Genomic DNA, 19246 nt, shown 5'->3' with positions numbered 1-19246 from the left:
AAAAATTAAATTATTCCTCATTAGAATATTTTTTTCTAAGAATATACCACTATTTTGTAGAACAATTTTGATAAAAGTACCAATTACTGCATCCGCTTTCATAAATTCTTGACGTTTCTCCATTGTACACTTCTACTTATATTATACTTTTTAAGATAAATCTTATATTGTTTTAATGATTTTAAACTAAATATTTTTTAAAGTTTTGGTAGTTCAAATTATAAAAGTTTAATCTCAACAGAGATTAGAATCGGAGGGGGTACAAAATTTGCAGCCGTAGTAACAGAGATTAGAAGGAAAAATAATAAAAACAACAGTCTGTCAAGTACACGCCTGCCTTGCCGGTTGCCCCTCGCCGGCGGCCTCGTAGCCGGAGCCCGTCCTCTCCGCCGCGCCCGCGTCTGCCGGCTTGCTGGCGAGCTCGCGGGCCATTGCCGGAGCCCGTCGCATTGACCGAATCGCGGGGCAAAACCACCACCATCCGCGCCATTGCTTCCGAGCGGCGGGAAAGGATCGAGGATCCCCTTCCTTCTGCATATTGCGTTGCTTGCTTGCATCATCCTCCACCGCCACCGCCGCTGCTGCCCCCCGCCTTTTTCTCTTCCCTTTTGCCGCCGAGGCGCGGTGCGGGCCACCGCCACGTGATGGAATGGAAGAGGAGCATACCGCCACCTCAGGTTTTTGCTTCTTCCCCCGCGCGCCATCTTGGTGCGGACGGCGGGAGATTCTCTGCGCACCCTATCGCCGCCTGCGGAAGCAATCTGACTGGGCTATGCCCATCATGTGTTCGACGGAGTGCCGCAACGGCAAGAAACCTTAAGACTTCGTTTTTATTATATCTCCCCTAGGACAGAGGCGGAGGAGGAGGATCAGGATTGGTTATACATCAGGCCGTACCACGCCCTTGTATTCAAAACTTTAGGTATGTTCATCGATTCATGCCCTCAACAGCCTTCATTTTCCTCTAGTCCGTGTTCTTGTTCCGTTCATGCTGCCGGAATCTCACAGCTCGACAAACCGGTGTCCCAACTGTCCTGTTTGCTGGTTCTTGGCACTTCAAACTTAGCGCAAACATGATGTATCATGTATGTATCGATACATAGTAGCTCTGGGTTTAGCGGAATTGTATGTACATGCTCATCAAGGGGATGTTTTTGGTTGCTAGTCAGTAATCACCAAGTCACACCTACAATTTTTCTCTCTCACTTGCATTGTTGCCTTAAATTGTAGCCACGCCAATAAGCATCAGGAGAACCTTGCAGAAGTGGAGTCGTGTGCAAAATTATGACATTATTTGTGGTGCGGCCCAGATTAATATTTAAATAAAAGGAAGCCTCACTTACAAAGAGTAAAAAAATGAAATGTATATCTAATCATTTATTGTTGTGCTTGTATCTGCTACCTATTTTTACATTCAGGTTAGGGGACCTTGCAGGGCAAACAGAGATCACTGCAATGACATTGGATTTCTTCTTAGTGCGCTTGAATCTTACTTTCCAAACATTTGCTGCCTATAATTACAAGCCTATAATAACTTGTCTAGTCAATAGCTAGCATTGTAGTAATTGGGTATCTTCATCATTTGTCCTAAATAAGTTACTTATCGAAATCTTCCGTCATCATCCACCCTTTTATAATTAAATAAGTATTCTCCACGAAAACAGTGTGTCTCACTCTTTTATGAGGGCTGGCTATCATAATGTTAGGACTAACTTTACTAACTTTCCAATTGAAGCTTAGTGGTTTCTCCGGCAAGTTGACAAGAAAAACTGATCATATCAAAGATGAGCTTCAAATCTATTGACCGGTTAATTAGGAGGAACAGTAAGACCAAACTTTCTCGGAATATTGTTGATGGTATTTATGACCAGAAGGAAGAGCAATATGTGCAATCCTTGAGGGAGTTGCTTCTTGCAAACAACCAGCTTCCCGAGAAGTTTGATGACTATCATGTCCTACTACGGTATGCAAATTTGTTTCCTATCCAGAAACTTTGTCGTGTACACAGTTACTGCACTAGAGTTATCCATCTTTGTAACTAAAAGAAGATATTTTACACCTCCATTCTCTTAGCTCTGATGTATTCTGCTTTTTCATTGAGGATGAGCTTTATCTGATTGCTTTCGTCATCATGCAGCTTTCTGAAAATGAGAGGATTTAACATAGTAAAGGCAAAAGAAATGTTTTTAAATATGCTAAAATGGCGTGAAGAATGTGCTGTTGATGCCATTGCAAAGGTACGATGTGCTTAGTGTTTTTTATTTTTCTGTACAGGTAAAGGTTGTCCAAGACTGATGCTTAAAATATTCCTGTATCCTTCTACTTTGTTATCCATGAAAATTGAATCATGGAATGCCACGATATTATGTAATATTGTTGAAATATTAAGAGTAAATGATTTTTCTATGTTACAGGATTTTAAATTTGAAGAGTACGATGCTGTAAAAAGATGCTATCCTCATGGATTTCATGGAGTTGATAGATTTGGCAGGCCATTGTATATCGAAAGGATTGGCTTGGTTGATCTCAATAAGCTCATGCAAGTATCTAGCACTGATCGATATGTAAAGTATCATATATCAGAACAAGAGAAAACTTTATCCTTGAGATATCCAGCTTGCTCCCTTGTGGCTAAGAAGCACATAGGCTCTACAACAGCCATATTTGATGTGAAAGGATTGGTACGTTATTGCTACATGAAGTACTTTCCATCTACTATTCTACATTAATACAATTGACAGAACTACCATTTCTTATTCTGTAAAACTGAGGACCAAATATGTCTTGAAAGCAGAATTGCAATGGTTGCACTGTACCTTGGTCCTTCCTTAAGGCCATTGCTGTACGACTTGTAAGGTTGTATTTCAATTACACATTCATAGCTGGAATAGAAATTCACATTCATGGAACAATAATATTTGCAGGGAACTTCCATACATCTAATCTGTTTGTTTGAAGTGCTCTCATTGGCATATGTTGAAGTTATGTTTTTACTGTACTAAGTTCATTGTCTTTACTCCAAATTCAGGGTATGAATAACTTTTCAAAATCTGGAAGGGACCTGTTCATAGAGATTCAAAAGATAGACAGCAATTACTATCCAGAGGTTTGTATGCCATGTCTAAACTTCAACGTCTTATCTGTCTCTTATGATATTATAAGTGAAAGTTTTAGACAATATGCATGCAGGAGTTAGTTCAATATATCCAGATGTTCATGGTTATTATTTGCAAAATGTGATATTGCTTTGTAAATTACTCTTCCCTCTTATATAACAGTATAAAATTATATGTAGGGGACTCCACTAATGTTCTTTGGTTAAAAAAAAAAGTAATATTGCTATATCTTTCAGTTCAAACAAATAAATGTAAACAAAACACACTGATAAGGTTGGTCAATAACATGTCTGATAGAGCAGAAATAATCCCCACTATATATGTCCTCTAGCACCCGTGTGCTCTGCTACAGTGTGAATTCTAGAATAAGAAATGACAAAGTTATTGCATATGTTCAAAGCCATTAATCACTCCTGTTTGGCTATATGGTGTCATGTATCAACGTAGTAAGGAATTTCATTGGAGACATTTTTGTACCTTCACTTTCATCATATAGCTACTGATCTATTTTCTTGCCTCACAGCAGTCAGTAGTTTCCACTCTCTATTTATGTGGTCTTGCTTCTGATACAGACATTAAATCAATTATACATAATCAATGCTGGTGCTGGATTTAGAGCACTGTGGAAAGTATTAAAAGCATGCATGGAGGCAAGAACTTTAGCAAAGATTCAGGTACTGCATGTCTGCATGCCCTTTCTTCATGTGCTACTTATTGTTGGACAAATAGATTGAATATTTTTTTCTCACTTATATCCTTCTTGTTAGGTTTTAGGGACCAATTACCTTAGTACAATACTAGAAGCAGTTGACCCAAGGTAAAATGCTTAAAATTTTAAGCAAAATTTGCGTATATCACAGATTGAATATTTGCTCCTTTCTGCAGTAATTTACCAGACTTCTTAGGGGGAACATGTACTTGTTCTGCAACTGGAGGATGCTTGCTCCAAGATAAAGGACCTTGGACTGACCAGGAAATTTCTCAAGCTTCTAAGGTGAGGTACGGTGCTTCTTTTTATAGTTCTTTGAATTTTTTTGGGGCGCTGAAACTGCAAGAAGTATATCATTTTGATTCCTGAAGCATATTTTTTTTTCCTAGGGAGTGTTTGGTAAAGGTCAGAAATCTTTCGATGAGATAAGTACTACAGTTGCCTGCGAAAACTTTCCAGGTCACCAGGTATTAAGGGTTGAGATGCCCAGTTCTTGTTGTCTTTTGCACGTTGGCTTTAGCAGGGTGTGTCCTATTTGTGTTTGGTCGGCACTCACTAGTATGGCACTGCTATGCTTTGCAGTTTTTCCTTTTTATGGATTAAACACTTCAGGTTTATTCGATTATTAATCTCTAATTTTATATAATATATCTATTGGCCAATTTTGTTGTAATAAATTGGCAGCCTGTCTGTGGGACTTGTGTGCTAAGTGTCCACCTAAAATAGGACAGTTTAGGGAGAAAAATAAAATTCATCACTTCTCATTTTATCTACCCATGTCATCTTCATTTGGTTCTTTCTTGTTTTCATTTCTAAATGCCATACCAAAAGAAAAATAAACATATTATTTTTGTTAACAGGAGCTTTCTTTCCTTAGTTCTGTCATGACTCTGCACTATGTCTCTCTCTTCTCCGCCATTCCTGTTGTAAAGGAACAGTTATGTATTCTTGATATTTAATTGCAGGAGCCTTCTGTAGGAAAATTGCATCCCATTTCTGGCTGGAAACGTACTCTTGGCATGTTGTTGAAGGATAACCAGGTCTGATGTTTTCCTTTCCCTTCATTGATTTTTGTTTCTGTACTAATAGAATTCAATCAATACTTTGAACGCTGCAACTGATAAAATATCACAAGTTTTTTCTGCTATGATTTGACTGTGTATGCATTTCAACTTAGTAGTTTAACGGTTTAACCAGATGGTCCAACTCTTCCTTGGGCAAGGAGAATTCGACAGTTGACGATTTTTTGATAAACTTCTATGAAACAGGTTGGCGATACGAATGAAAATATTCAACAGAATAAAGTGAATGAACAAATCTCAGAGAAGATCCAAGAACTTGAAAATTGCTCTGCTCAGACCCAGGAGGTGAGCAAAGGTACTCTCAGCTTAAAATATTGCAACCCACATGATCTTCAACAGTAGCTGAATGGCAATATTGTTGTTATGTTGTATGTTCAGACCCTTCACGCACTACTACAGAAGCAGAATGAGCTTGCGAACCACATTGAACAGTTGAGGAAGCTCCTCCGGTGAGAATCTGACATCTACTTTTGTTCTTTTCTCTAATTGCAGCATATGGGATATTAAAATGTACTAAGTATCTGCTATTTTTTTCAACACAGGGAGGCCGCAAATGCAGACAACAAAGCAAACGTCCTAATCTTGAAGTGAAATTGCGTGCTTTCCAGCAGGAAGTGAAACGAGAAAATTTGAACCAGCATCGCATGGTAGAAATATTGCAGCATGGTAGAAAAGAAATACAGCAATAGACACGTCGGATAGTTCTCAGTAATGATTCCTTAATCGTTAGTCCCTTGGCTGGTAATCTAACACGAAGCAAATTAAGAAAGCAACCGTACACCATGATGATTTCAAAACGCAATGCAACTTCTTTGTACACATGCTGCGTTCTGTTGTACATTTGTAACGCATCTTTTCAGAAGGGAAAATGTTGTATGTACCACATCCTTTCAGAAGGAAAAAAATGTTGTATGTGTTACTTATGAAACTACTTCTCCATCTCCTGCTAAGTCACTTAATGAGCGCGAAAGACCTACCCATTACAACAGCATCTAACACTCTGAGGATATATTAGTAAAATCAAAACGAACAAGTATAGTAATGTTGTACAATCAATTGAACCCCCAAACACAACCCAGCCAAAAAAATATAGGCCTATACCTGACATTGGCAAGAAAACTCAGCTCCGACTCCCCACTCTCTTTGTGATGGGTCAAGCTTTTTCAAGTTCTTTTTTTTAATTTTGGGGGGTTTCCGTCCGCAAAATGTGAGCTCGAGCCCAACCTGCTGCATTGTCAAGTGATCAAGTCGGATGGGGCCGAGTTTGAACAGGCCTAGCTACAACAAAGATATATTGTTGTTGCAACATTCCCCTAACAAGTTTGCAACAGTAGGAAAAATAAACGAACAATATCAATTATGTAAAAAATTTAGGAACGGAAAGGAAGTGGTGGACAACAACGATGGTAACAAGAAGCGGCACGGTATTAACATCACACTAGTAGGATGAGAGATGCATGTGTTACAGTTCTGTGAGCAAGTAGCATCATGGTAGGCGGAGCCCCAAAAAACAATATTGACCATTATCATAAGGCTTAATCTTTTGGTGTCACTTGCTGTAAATTAGGATGAGCTAACTGTAATAGGCCCGTGGTCGTTGGGATTTGGGAGTAGAGCCATGCTAGCCTTGTTTCTAGTAGGAGGAAGAGGCGATCGATTCTAGATGTACCTTAACAATGCCATGTTTGACCCAAGCAATAGGGAGTGCAGCTGGAGTGGGAGAGAGATATATGGAGCATCTAAGGGAACGTTTGATTCTTTTGAACAACTTGCTTAGCTAGGCAATAGCATACTAGCTCACCTAGGCTATAGCCACAGGAGCAAGCTATCTAGTTGGTTGTTTTGCTAGGCTTAACGTTTGTTCGCTATTACATGGGCCTCAATGCCTGAGTCCTATGCTTGCCGTTGGAGGACAGCCAATTATGTTCTCCTCCCTAGGCAAGGACTTTCTTGCCTTAAGTGACTCCTCTCACCTAGCAAAGCTAGAAATTTTATTGCTCTACCAACATCAAACCTGGTTGAGCAAGGCTAGAAATAATCTAGCCTCGGATCCAAACGTACCCTGTACAAAGAAAATGATGGGAACACAAAAACGCTAAATGAAACTTGTGGACAAAGAAAATGATGGGAACGCAAAAACGCTAAATGAAACTTGTGGACAAAGAAAAGAATGGGAACGTAAAACGAGTGACAGTAATAGCTAAGAGGGGCCCACATGTGGAGGATCTGACGTGCAGAGATGCATCAGACATCTGATTTTGTCGTATTTGTGGTGGATTTTACTTCTAGCTATATATGGATATCAGCAATGCCATGCATCACCCATGCAACGGACGTAAAGTTTAAGTGATATCTGTGTGCATAAGTAAATACATATGTAAGGGAAAGAAATTAGATAGTAGCATTAAAGTGATACTGGTTTATACGGATAATATAAACAAAAATTTGGTCGAGAAAAAAATTAATACGGATATCGATGTGGAGCTTCGAAGAGGAGAGAGGCATTCGATGTCCAAGTACATATATGGGTACCATATAAATCACCCATCAATATTAAAATTCCAACATAAAAGTTTTGAGATTGGGATATACTTAGAAAAAAAAATACAGTTTTCACAAAAATCACCAAATTACCCTTTTAAAAGAGGGGCAGCCTAACCAGGTTAGGGTTCTCTATTTACATCTCCCAAGTCCCAACCGGATCGAACCAAAATCCCAAAACCGAAGGGAAACATAGCAGCCGGCTAAGGTTTCTCCCCCCTGCCGCGCCGCGCCGCCTCCCTCCAACGCCATGGATGCGCAGCGAGCTCTCCTCGACGAGCTCATGGGCACAGGTACACCCACCCACCCAGTCTCCCCCTCCCGCGGAAACCCTAACCCTAGCCTGACCGCTCCCTTTTCTCCTCTGCGCAGCCCGCGACCTGACGGAGGAGGAGAGGAAGGCGCACAAGGAGGTGAGGTGGGACGACCCGGACGTGTGCGCCGCCTTCATGGCCCGCTTCTGCCCTCACGACCTCTTCGTCAACACCAAGAGCAACCTCGGTATAATCCCCAACCCCTTTTGGCTCGGTTTCCGTCTTCTGGTTGGATCGATTTTGCGTGGTTTCGTGGTTCGGCCGGTGTGTTGTGTTGTGTTTTGGTTGCTTGATTTGTTGTTCGGTTTTGGTGATTGCAGGGCCGTGCATGAAGATCCATGATCTGAAGCTTAAGGAGAGGTAAGGCCCGATTCTCGCCCCCCTCAGAATTATCTAGGTTTTGGTGCTAAACCTGCGCCCATTAGTATGGGGGAAAGGTGATTATTGTTATGAGAAAAAAAATGGTACCATAATGTATGCTTACACCTAAATGGTATAGATAATTGATGCTTTTGCGCTATAAGATGTTATTTATATCATTGCGCGACTAGGTTTTGTTTAGTATTGAGGAATGAGGATTTCGGCCTTCCGCGTTTCCGTTGAGCTGGTATGTTGTACTTTCAGTTTCCCTGCATGTTTCCTGTTGTGATTTCTTCATGCACCTTGCTATTGAGAACTAAGATGCTGGATTACTTGCATCACACCATGTCTTGTATGTGAATACTGATGCCACGGCACTCTACGTAGTGTCTGAAGAAGCATCCAGTTCCAGATGTATTACACATAAGAAGCTTTACATCTTAAAAGATGTGTTCTCAATAAAAACAATGGCAGAAAAAAAATCTTGTAATTTTGGGAGAAACTTGTTCAGCTGATAGAAATGCAAGGTTAAATGCATATTGAGAAGAGCAATGTAGGAATATACCTATACATCTTACAGCAGCTAATTTTGTTAACTAAATCATAGGTGGAACACTAATTTCTTTTGGGCAGAGGGAGTCCGTGCATGCCGCTTCTCAACAACTTTGATGCATAGGAATGGATATTCTACTTTTTCCTGCATATAACTTTGACTTTCGTACTACTGTACAAAAGAGTTCTTTAACAAGTTACGTTATATGGACATGTTCTTGTTTTAAGTTTGTGCATGGGCTTTTATCCGTTCATGTGACCGCATAGTTCGAATTAAGTGGAAATCAGGACGTTTAGAAGTGCTATCTGTGCCTGTGGAAATCAGGATCGCTTAATTGTTGCCGCTAGTTCCGGACCAACCTAGTTTTATCTTATACGTTTTTGAAGATCCTTTATTAAGATATATCTGCAGGATACACACAATAATTGTCCAGAATGAGCATAATTTGTTTATGGGGAATATTGTTCGTGTAGGTCAGTGCAGGGAATATTGTTTCCTATGCAGTTACATAAGCATCACATGGCGAGGGTGAAAGGGATATACCTTTTCTCAATCAGACATAAACAAATTATTTTGGAATGACATCATTGGTTTGCAACATGTACTAGATGCACCCAGCCTGCTTGCGTCGTTATGAATATAGGGATGAGGGTTATCAAAGTTATTTTGGTCAATAACATTAAATGTATGCTGTATTACGCCCAATTTATGACTTCTTTTAACAGAATATGTTGAACCAAGAACATCTTTTTGACTGCTGGTCTGTCCCTTTATATATAGGGAGGACTGACTTGACATCCAAGGAACTAATCTGTAACATTATAGGAAACCAGTCCACATCTCTACCTCTAATTTACTATCGGAACTTATCTGTTTATTCCTAATCTGCCTTTCCTAACCTGCCAAATGGGTCTTGCGCATTCCCATAACCTATTTTGAATAAACGGTCCAGCTCAGTTGTTCTGTCGTGTACCTATCTGATATAGGGAGAGCAATTTATGCATTTAATTTTTTTTTCTCTGGGCAAGTGCAGCTTTGAGAGTTCTCCCAGGCGTGAAACTCACATGCGAAGGTTTGAGGCGGAACTTGCTCAACAATGTGAGAAACTGGTAAGTTGTAGTTGCAGACTTGCTTTGCAAATTCCGATAACTAGAGTATTTAATATCTTTTTTCTATTGCAGGTTATAGATTTGGATAGAAAAATAAGGCGTGGTCGAGAAAGGTTGGCTCAAGATGTTGCTGTGCCACCTCCCGTCATTGGGAAAACATCTGAGCAGCTTTCAATTATAGAAGAAAAGGTCAAGAAGCTGTTGGAGCAAATTGAGGAGCTTGGTGAAGCTGGTAAAGTAGATGAAGCTGAGGCACTTATGAGGAAGGTACTGTCATTAAAGATCCATTTTGATTGTGTACTTCTGTCAAATGCTTCTTCACTAACTGGTTGACCTGTCTCTTTATTTTTGGATTGCAGGTTGAACTTCTAAATGCTGAGAAGACAGCTTTAACGAATCAAGCAGATAATAAAGTGGCTATGCTTCCACAAGAGAAGAAGATGGAACTTTGTGAAATATGTGGATCATTCTTAGTTGCAGATGATGTTCTTGAGAGGACACAATCCCATGTGACTGGGAAACAACATATTGGCTATGGTTTGGTCAGAGATTTTCTAGCTGAACACAAGGTGAAGTATCATTTCAATAGAAGTACTAATGTTTATATTTGTATGTTTACTAATTGGAGGCTCCTCTAGAAGTCTCCATATTAGAATATGTGATTTTTGCCGCTTTTTTTGTCAGAATATGCTCCTAGAAATAATAAAACTATTATTCTTTGATATTTTCTGATTTGAGAAAATTCTATCTGTAGCACAAATATTTGGCCACTACCAATAAGTACTGCAAAACTATTCCACCTTCACTGTATACCATAATGTGGCCCAATTCCTTCCAAAAATGCAGCATAACTGGATGGAAGTGGACTGGGATGATGTTGCTACTTCTCGGGACGGAAATTGCTGCTGATGCATGGGGTTGCCAGGGCAATTTCGTCTTTTGAGAAGAAGCACCGTCTGTCTCTGTTGACTTTGATTCAATTTTGTGGTACATTTGGAAGGTGCAGTTATCTTGCGGTATTTATTGGTACAAGCCAAATTGTTGTGCTATAGATGGAATATTTTTCATGTTTTTAGTCCAACACACCTGAAAGGTATTATCATGATGTGTATTTATGAGGTATAACGAAAATACTGCAATTTTTCTGAACTTACATTACGCAATGTTTAGCTTTCAAAGAAATTTAGTTCCAATATTCTCATTTAACTCTTGTTTGAGTGCTACATGCCATTTTCAAAGGGTGTTTGGACGTACTTGGAACTTTCTTATATTTTCTGTCCACTTGTTTTATGCATATGATGGGCTTAGACAACTATTTTGAAATGGTGGGATTGTTTTGATGGATTTAAACATAATAACATTTACGAAATCACTAGCCCATGCAGGCACATGGGTTGATGGATATTGTACTGTTGTTCTAATTTATTATATGATTGCTTTTCTGTTCAGGCTGCAAAAGAGAAGGCAAGAGACGAAGAGAGGATTGCAAGGGAGAAGAAAGCAGAAGAACGTAGGAAACAGAGGGAAAAAGAGTATGATGTTGGAGGCAGGGACGGTGGTTCTAGAAGAGAGAAGTCTGGGGATCGTGACTATGACCGTGATCGTTACTATGACCGCAATCGTGGAAGAGAAAGGTCTCATGATCACAGAGATAGAGGATCAGAATATAGAAGCAGTTCCTACAGAAATGGTAGGGATTCTGAAAGAGACAGACACCGATATAGGAGTGATGACATGAGAAAGGACAGGAGTAGAGTGAGGAGCAGGTCTCGTTCTCCAAGCAGGCATGGCCCAGATCAGTGAACATATAGATAGTTTTATTCCGAGTTAAAACTCATGAGGTAGACCATTATGTCCCTTTCGCCATTTAACCTGTTGTACAAATGAGTTTTGCGATGTGTTGCGCTTGTTGAATCTCTGTTCTGCTGTAACAGCTCTGTTGGGACCCTACAGTCTTCCTTTTAGAGGGGAAAAAATATCAGGTAGGTATTGTTTACCTTTCCTAGTATTTTGAGTTACCTATATTAACATACAGTGAGGTTTTGTTTCAACATTTGAAACTGAAAATTAGTCTAATAAAGCTGAAAGCGTACAACAACGCTAGTATTGGACTGCAAATCTGGATATGCAGACACGTTCAGGTTCAGCCCTATTAAAGGTAACTGATCATTAGTGTGCTATGTCATGTGTTGCATGTTACCTATCTTGCCATATTCCCCTTTATGAAAATTACACGAACATTTTGGATATGGTTATGTTTAGTTGCCTTCATGCTAGGTTCGATTTTTGCCCTAATTTCCAAGTCATTCGCTTGGTTTCATTCAATTTCTTGCGACATTTATGCAACATTTTGAGTTAAAAACTGCAGGACTTAAGAACCAGTGTCTTCTTTCCTAAAGATTCAGTGCTCATGGACAGTTTATTCTCTCTCGAATCACAGTGCTTTCGTTATGACTGATGATAGATCTGCCGAATGTTTGGCTTCAGTTGCCTTGCTTGGTTTCATCATGTCAACACAAGGTCAACTGATGTTATTATGATCGTTTCACATTACAATTCAATCATGTACTGCTTGATCTGTTTTGCGTAGCTTGCATGTATGTCATCTGGTGCGAGGGTGGGGATCTCATAGCAAATGATGATTTCTTCAAGAAAGCATTTCCGAAACATGCTTTGCAGGATACACCCAAAAAAATCGTTGTTCTTGAACGGTAACCTCTGCCTTCCTCTCATAATAACTGTTATGTTAAGAGAACAAAGGAACACTTAGTTTCTGTTGAGACTTGAAATCATAGAACAATGACCTGTGCATCTGTAGAATTAGGAATGAGGATAATTGTATGGTATGAGGAGAAAGGAACACTTAATTTCTATTGAGACTTGAAATCATAGCATGGATCTGTTGAACGAGGAACGAGAATAATTGTATGTTTAAAGAGGAAAAAATAACACTTGATTTCTCTCGATACTTGAAATAAATCATGGAGCAATTGAGATATGCATCTGCACGATCATGTCCATGAATGATAGACATAGAGTCTGGCGACCTGCGGCGACGTATGCTGGAGACTGAAATACTGCACCATCAGATGCCGCTCTTGGCGTGCTCGTCCAGATTTCTCCCCACGGCTCAGATTAATGTCGAAACGTCGGTAACTTGAAACAAATATTGTTGTCATAGTGTATTTTGTGTATGTAACAAATCCATAAGATTTACTTATTCCTGGGTTCGTAAATCCATACGACTACTTATTCCTGGGTCCGTGTATTTACAAGCTATAAATCCATAAGATTACTTATTCCTGGGTCCGTGTATTTACAAGCTACTAATAATAGTACAAAGAACACAGATCAAGTCTCGGATGATCATTTTATTTGGTCGTTGGCTGGTGGTGGTCGGCGATGCTGGCGTCCACCTTGTCCTCCACTTCCTCCCTCGCCTTGTGCTTCTGCTCCCGACCTCTCTCCACCGCCGTTTCCACCTCCTTGTTCTGCATATATATGCCTCAGCAGCAAACGAACTGAAGCGACAGCTAAAATTAAGTAGCTGAGACGCGCGCGCGACTACGTCTACGTATACTCCATCCATACTCTCACAAAAAGTAAGTCGTTTAGGAAAATGTTTAAGTTAAACCTTGAGAATATAAATCATGAATAACTCTTAAGTTATTAAGTTTGAAAATTTAAAAATTATATGAATAGATTTGTCTTGAAAAATACTTTCATAAAAGTTACATATATCACTTTTCAATAAATATTTTTATAGAAAAAAGAAGTCAAAGTTGTGCTTTGGAGACCGTGGCTGTCCTAAACGACTTCCTTTACGAATACGGAGGGAGTACTTACATGGAGGGTGATCGTGGCCGGTGAGCGCGAGCCGTGCACGGCGGCGCAGGTGGTGCCCTTCGCCACCGTCCCCATCGGCAGCGCCAGGGGCAGAGCCCAATAGGCCCAGGGGGGTGCCCAGTAACCCGGCCCAAAATTTGAAATAGCTTGTAACCCCTATATCTCTACCACATGGGCACCCCTCTAGCCCAAACCAAGGAACCTCTCTCCATTGTCTAGCCTAAAACTTCCACTCGACAAGGCTCGGTCGGCCAGCCCATAGATTTTTTATTGGTGGAGAAGGCCCAGCTGAGAGGAGATGAGGAGTCGCATCGCACGTGTTTTGATCGATTCATGCGCGCGTGACGACGAATCAGGGAGCCAGGGTAGCGAATCGGCGACCAGAAATCAGCGCGGCATCGTTCCGTCTTCCACAAAACGCGCGACTCGTCCCTCACCTTTCACTCTCTCGCCGTCTAGATCTACCCCTGATTGTGCCCGACGTGGTGACGTCGGCTGCCCCTATCGCCTAGATCAGCCCTGGACACGTGCGGCAGTGCGGCCCACCCTAGTGCCCTTGCCGTGCCTGCCGCTGGCCGCCGGTATCGCCTACTCCTACCATGCCTAACGTCGGCCAGCAGTTCACTGTTCGCCACCAACTCCACCACCGCAGGCCGCAGCATCAAAATCCAATCGATAAGTCAAGTCCCGTTGGTCCCCTCTTTTAATTTTGCTAGACTATCCATAACCCATGATTATTGATTAAGTTAGTGTTTGTTGCTTGCATTGAACGGAGGGGAGTAGGATGACAGCAAGTGGCTAGTTATAAGATGGTTTCTTCATTATGGTACGTATATTTTTAATTTTTCTATGCATTTTCTTGTTGTATATTGACATCAATTAGAGATATGTTTCTTATATGTATTGGGTACACAACTATTTAGTACAATATCACTTTAGTACAATATCATTTTAGAATTATATAACCGGTATTATAGAGAGAAAGTTAGGAACCCCCTCATCTTTTCTCTAGCTCCGTCCCTGGGCCGCGCGCTGCTGGCCGGCGCCACCGCGGCGAGGAATCGGGCGCTCATCCTTGGACCCACCAGCAGAAGCGACGACATCTCCCGCAAGTATAGTTAGTAAACGATCGAGCGAGCGAGCTTGGGAGGATTCATCGCTCGGTGAAGTGGTTAAAGAAGGCGGTGGGCTGGACGGGTCGAGACGTGGGCGCTTGCATGCGTGCGAGCTGTTCAGGCTGTTCCTGTGTACACACGTAACGTTCTTGGTTACTGCTTTAGCGAATCTGTCCAGGATAATGCATATATATATCTTGGTTCCACTAATCGATTGTTGCCGGGTGTTTGGTCTAGTGGTATGATTCTCGCTTCGGGTGCGAGAGGTCGCGAGTTCGATTCTCGCAACACCCCCATTGTAATTTTTTTACCTTTTAATTTGGCCATACACTTGTGGTTGTGTGGGCAGCCAATATAATGTTCTAGCTCGATCACCTGAACCCAGTGCTCAGTCTCTTAGATAGTTAGACGTGTCACTCCGTCACTGACATATGAGGTTTCTATCGGTAATACTACTATATTTTGTTTACATACAGGGCACCGAATTTATATATATATATATATATATATATATATATATATATATATATATATATATATATATATATATATATGTTATATTAAAAATTCTGATAATACATATAGTTTCACTGGTATGTGCTATCGTAGAAATTGAACATGCACACGTCCTACAGGTGCAATCAAGCAATCGACATTCCAACACGAGTTCGGTGAACACAATTTTGAAAGAAAATAATTCACACATAACGTTCAGCTTGTTTGTGTTTGGTTGGTCCTTCAACTTTGGCCTGGTTTAGTTCTCCAAATTTTTTTTTCAAAAACATCACATCGAATCTTTGAACACATGCATAGAGTATTAAATATAGATTAAAAAACTAATTACATAGTTAGGAGGAAAATCGCGAGACAAATCTTTTGAGTCTAATTGGTCCATGATTTGCAATAAGTGTTACAGTAACCTATATGTGCTAATGACGGATTAATTAGGCTCAAAAGATCGTCACGCGGTTTTCAGGCGAGTTATAAAATTAGTTTTTTCATTAGTGTCAAAACCCCTTTCGATATCCGGTCAAACATCTGATATGACAAAAAAAATTTGTTTTCGCGAACTAAGTAGGCCCCCTAAGTTTGCTGTCCCGTTTGCTTTTCATTTTTCGCTCTTCTAACGCCCCCCCTGAGTTTGCTATCCTTTAAAAGAAAAGGAGGGGGCTCTAAGGCACTATGTTACACAGTCCTTTCGCTCCTGTCATGGCCCGAGTCTTTGGCTCCTATTTGTTCTTTGCGACCAGACATGTTGCCGACAGTTCTTTGCGTCTAAAAATTGCTAATTTTGCTCCTTCCAAATCTCCCATGATACTAGAAGGATAAGGCTACGCAAGCCTTTCTTTCCTTTCTTTGGCACCCCAGGATTGGAGGCTAGACCCATCCACCACTCATGGCCTGTCGCATGGTTGTTCCAATTTGCTGGCTCAATTTACTCGTGGGAGATTCAAGTTGATATCAATCCCCAAATTCTCTTCGTGTACCTACATTCCGCCGTGAGGTGCATAGCCATCTCTAGGGTATGCTAGCAGAGTGGGCAATAGATGTTGTTCTGCCATCAGCGGGTCTCGAGGCGATCTGACGTCCATACTCTGTTTTAGATGATCAGCTATACAAAGAACTTGCATTTTCTCGGTGCCCAGGACTTCCATATGATTGTTGTGTAGTTTCTGCTTTGGATCTAAGGAACCACACTTTGTATGCAGACATCGTTATGTACTCTCCATGGGTTGTGAGTTTCCGTGTGATTTGATCTGGTTCGGCGTCAACGAGTTGCACATCTTGGACTATGTTCTATAGGGAGACTAGTTGGTCTAGGAGCTCAACTAGCATGCACCATTGACTGAGAGGTCAAGGTTTTGTATACATGTCTCACCTTCGTATGCTTTCTTAAGCGTTCTTTTTTCCTTGTGGTTGTTGTGTAGACCTGTGGTGCCAAGTCTTTCGGCCTTCTTCTTGGTAGCCATGCGGAGTCCCAGAAACGAGCTATAGATTCGTTCCCTAGGGATATTATGGTTGTCGCCGCAAATAGGAGTATGTCTGTGTAGTCGCATGGTGTCCTAGTCCCCCATCCAAGTCTTTTCGGGGGCATTCCATTACTGATGAGGACTAGGGTCCCGATCTTCCGATAGGTACTGATAAGACGATTGTGAAGACTCGGCATTGCTGATCCAAAGGCTCCGGTCAGGTACTGATATGTATGTCATTTAAATAGTTATGAATTTTTTTGAAAGAAAAATTAAGTAGATGTATTAACATATGATATATCACTCCACAGACATGCAATTTAAAATTCAACTTATACATATCGCAGAAAAGATAAATTTGACTATAAATATACGTTAACTAGTTGTATTTTTAGTTTATACGTTAACCCAAATGCATAAGATGGTTTGAGCGGTGGCATCTAGGAGCGGCACCGATGGCTCGGAGGTGGCGAGCTCCACCTCTGCCCGTCTGCATCATCGGACACAACTAAGGGCCTGTTTAGTTCGCCAAAAGAAAATTTTTGGGGATCACATCGGATGTTTGACCGGATGTTGGAAGGGTTTTTCGGACACGAATGAAAAAATAATTTTATAATTCGCCTGGAAACCGCAAGACGAATCTTTTGAGCCTAATTAATCCGTCATTAGCACATGTGGGTTACTGTAGCACTTATGGCTAATCATGGACTAATTAGGCTCAAAAGATTTGTCTTGCAATTTTCCTCCTAACTGTACCATTAGTTTTTTCATTTATCTATATTTAATGTTTCATGCATATATCTAAAGATTCGATGTGATGCTTTTGGGAAAAAATTTTGGGGAACTAAACGGGGCCTAAACATAATCTTAGATAATTTTATTTTACTGTTCAATTTGGATTTACTATGTTTCATTTTTCTACTTTTTCATCTCATTAATTTGTCAATGTTTTTTTAAGTAGGAACTTAATGTTTTATATATGAGAGTAAAATGTTTCAATTTGAATTTAACACTGTTTCACACTCACATTTTTCCGGTTCTCAAGATGTTTAATGTTGTTTTATTTGTTGTGCACTACATTTTCATCCTTTCAAATGTTCAAATAACTGAGATCTTTATTTACGACATATAATTTAACATTTCGCATACGGCAAACTAAAATATTTTAACTGCCCATTTTTAGATCAGATCGGGCGTTCAATCCTCTTGTCCATATACTATTTACTGGTCAGCGGTTTGGACACAGACCACATGAGCTTCGTTAAATAAGGCTGTGTTTAGATCAGGGGCGTAAAGTTTTGGCGTGTCAAATCGGATATACGAACACACATTTAAACTATTAAACGTAGTCTAATAACAAAACAAATTATAAAATCCACCTGTAAACCGTGTTAATTCGTCATCAGCATATGTTTAATGTAGTACCACATTGTCAAATCATGGTGCAATTAGGCTTAAAAGATTCATCTTGCAATTTACACATAATCTGTGTAATTAGATATTTTTTCGTTTATATTTAATACTTTATGCATATGTTCAAACGTTTGATGTGATAGTGTAAAATTTTGATAGGGGAATCAAATAGGCTCTTAAGTGTGTATTACCAATATCTCTTGCCGAACAGGCAAACGCCAAAAAAAAGGAGAGAGGTGATGGCGGGAGGATAATCGATTGCAAGAGATGGGAGAAAAAAAAAGGATGATCGTCAATATAGAAAGAAACTGGAAACGTTTGCGCTGTAGTCTTGGGAACTAGTACTATAATACACGTATATTATGCTCGACTACGCAGCTTAAGTACATAAAGACCTAGCTTGGTCAACTGATCGATCCCCATTGCTTGGGCAAATAAATATACACGCTAACGCGCATGACCTGCAATTTGTACATTTTAACTGTAGGATCGAATCACAAGAACTAAGCCAATCAGAGAGGGGTGAATGGTTGGTATAACCAAAAACTTTTAGTGGAAATAAAAGTTACCCTCGAATTCGATGGATAGCGGTCTGACCGAAGTTGATCCGTCGGTCTGACCGCGCTCGTGCCGCCGGTCTGACCGCGCTCGTGCCGCCGGTCTGACCGGTGTTGATCACTCGGTCCAACCGCCTGAAGATCGTCTGCCGCGTCTGAAGTCGCTGTCGCCGCCGCCGGTCTGACCGCCTCGCCTTAGTCAGTCTGACCGCCGGTAGGTCGCCAGTCTGACCGCCGGTGAGATGCCGGTTAGACCGCCGAAACCCGGTGAAACACAAATCGAAGAACTCTCAAAGTAGATGACAACTTTATTGCTTCTCTCTGTGTTTACAAAGTGCAACAACAGCACTCCTTACAAAAATCTCGACTAAACTCGAAACCCTAACTAAACTAGCTCTCAAAAGCTATACAAAAGCGATATCGGAAAGCCTCACGCTCCCCCTCTATTTATACATGAGGTAGGCAGTCTAAAGCCATGAACCAAACTCATACTAAGAGTCCTAAACACCTTAGGAAACCCTCTAGTACAAGAAAGAAACTTTACATAACCAATCGTACCAA

General features: G+C 40.6%; 2 protein-coding genes and 1 non-coding gene across 7 annotated transcripts; all 3 read left to right on the top strand.

The window, feature by feature from the left end:
- Nucleotides 1-317: 317 nt before the first annotated feature.
- Nucleotides 318-6014, top strand: LOC127778815 (phosphatidylinositol/phosphatidylcholine transfer protein SFH11). Of its 3 annotated transcripts, none has more exons than XM_052305446.1 (13): nucleotides 318-922; nucleotides 1741-1963; nucleotides 2138-2237; nucleotides 2415-2681; nucleotides 3029-3106; nucleotides 3689-3790; nucleotides 3884-3933; nucleotides 4002-4110; nucleotides 4215-4292; nucleotides 4791-4865; nucleotides 5094-5192; nucleotides 5286-5356; nucleotides 5450-6014. In XM_052305446.1, the coding sequence occupies exons 2-13, from the start codon at nucleotides 1785-1787 to the stop codon at nucleotides 5496-5498; spliced, it is 1257 nt and encodes a 418-aa protein (XP_052161406.1). In that variant the 5' UTR covers nucleotides 318-922; nucleotides 1741-1784; the 3' UTR covers nucleotides 5499-6014. The 3 variants fall into 3 exon arrangements, with proteins under 3 accessions (XP_052161406.1, XP_052161407.1, XP_052161405.1); XM_052305447.1 differs by having other exon boundaries at nucleotides 1736-1963; nucleotides 5094-5202; XM_052305445.1 differs by having other exon boundaries at nucleotides 1736-1963; nucleotides 5450-6013.
- Nucleotides 6015-7600: 1586 nt separating this feature from the next.
- Nucleotides 7601-12691, top strand: LOC127779637 (uncharacterized). 3 transcript variants are annotated; one of them, XR_008018703.1, is made up of 8 exons: nucleotides 7601-7741; nucleotides 7821-7949; nucleotides 8083-8122; nucleotides 9709-9784; nucleotides 9857-10051; nucleotides 10144-10353; nucleotides 11234-11942; nucleotides 12153-12691. XR_008018703.1 is itself a non-coding variant. In XM_052306470.1 (8 exons), the coding sequence occupies exons 1-7, from the start codon at nucleotides 7699-7701 to the stop codon at nucleotides 11585-11587; spliced, it is 1047 nt and encodes a 348-aa protein (XP_052162430.1). In that variant the 5' UTR covers nucleotides 7601-7698; the 3' UTR covers nucleotides 11588-11625; nucleotides 11719-12691. The 3 variants fall into 3 exon arrangements, 2 of the variants coding, with proteins under 2 accessions (XP_052162430.1, XP_052162429.1); XM_052306470.1 differs by having other exon boundaries at nucleotides 11234-11625; nucleotides 11719-12691; XM_052306469.1 differs by having other exon boundaries at nucleotides 11234-12691.
- Nucleotides 12692-14967: 2276 nt separating this feature from the next.
- Nucleotides 14968-15039, top strand: TRNAP-CGG (transfer RNA proline (anticodon CGG)). Its single transcript has one exon. It is a non-coding gene; the product is annotated as a tRNA-Pro (tRNA).
- Nucleotides 15040-19246: the final 4207 nt, after the last annotated feature.

Source organism: Oryza glaberrima, chromosome 7 (assembly GCF_000147395.1).
Source record: "Oryza glaberrima chromosome 7, OglaRS2, whole genome shotgun sequence".
Classification (NCBI taxonomy): Eukaryota; Viridiplantae; Streptophyta; class Magnoliopsida; order Poales; family Poaceae; genus Oryza; species Oryza glaberrima.
Note: the sequence above shows the minus strand (reverse complement) of the source record. Positions and strands in the feature narration are given on the sequence as shown.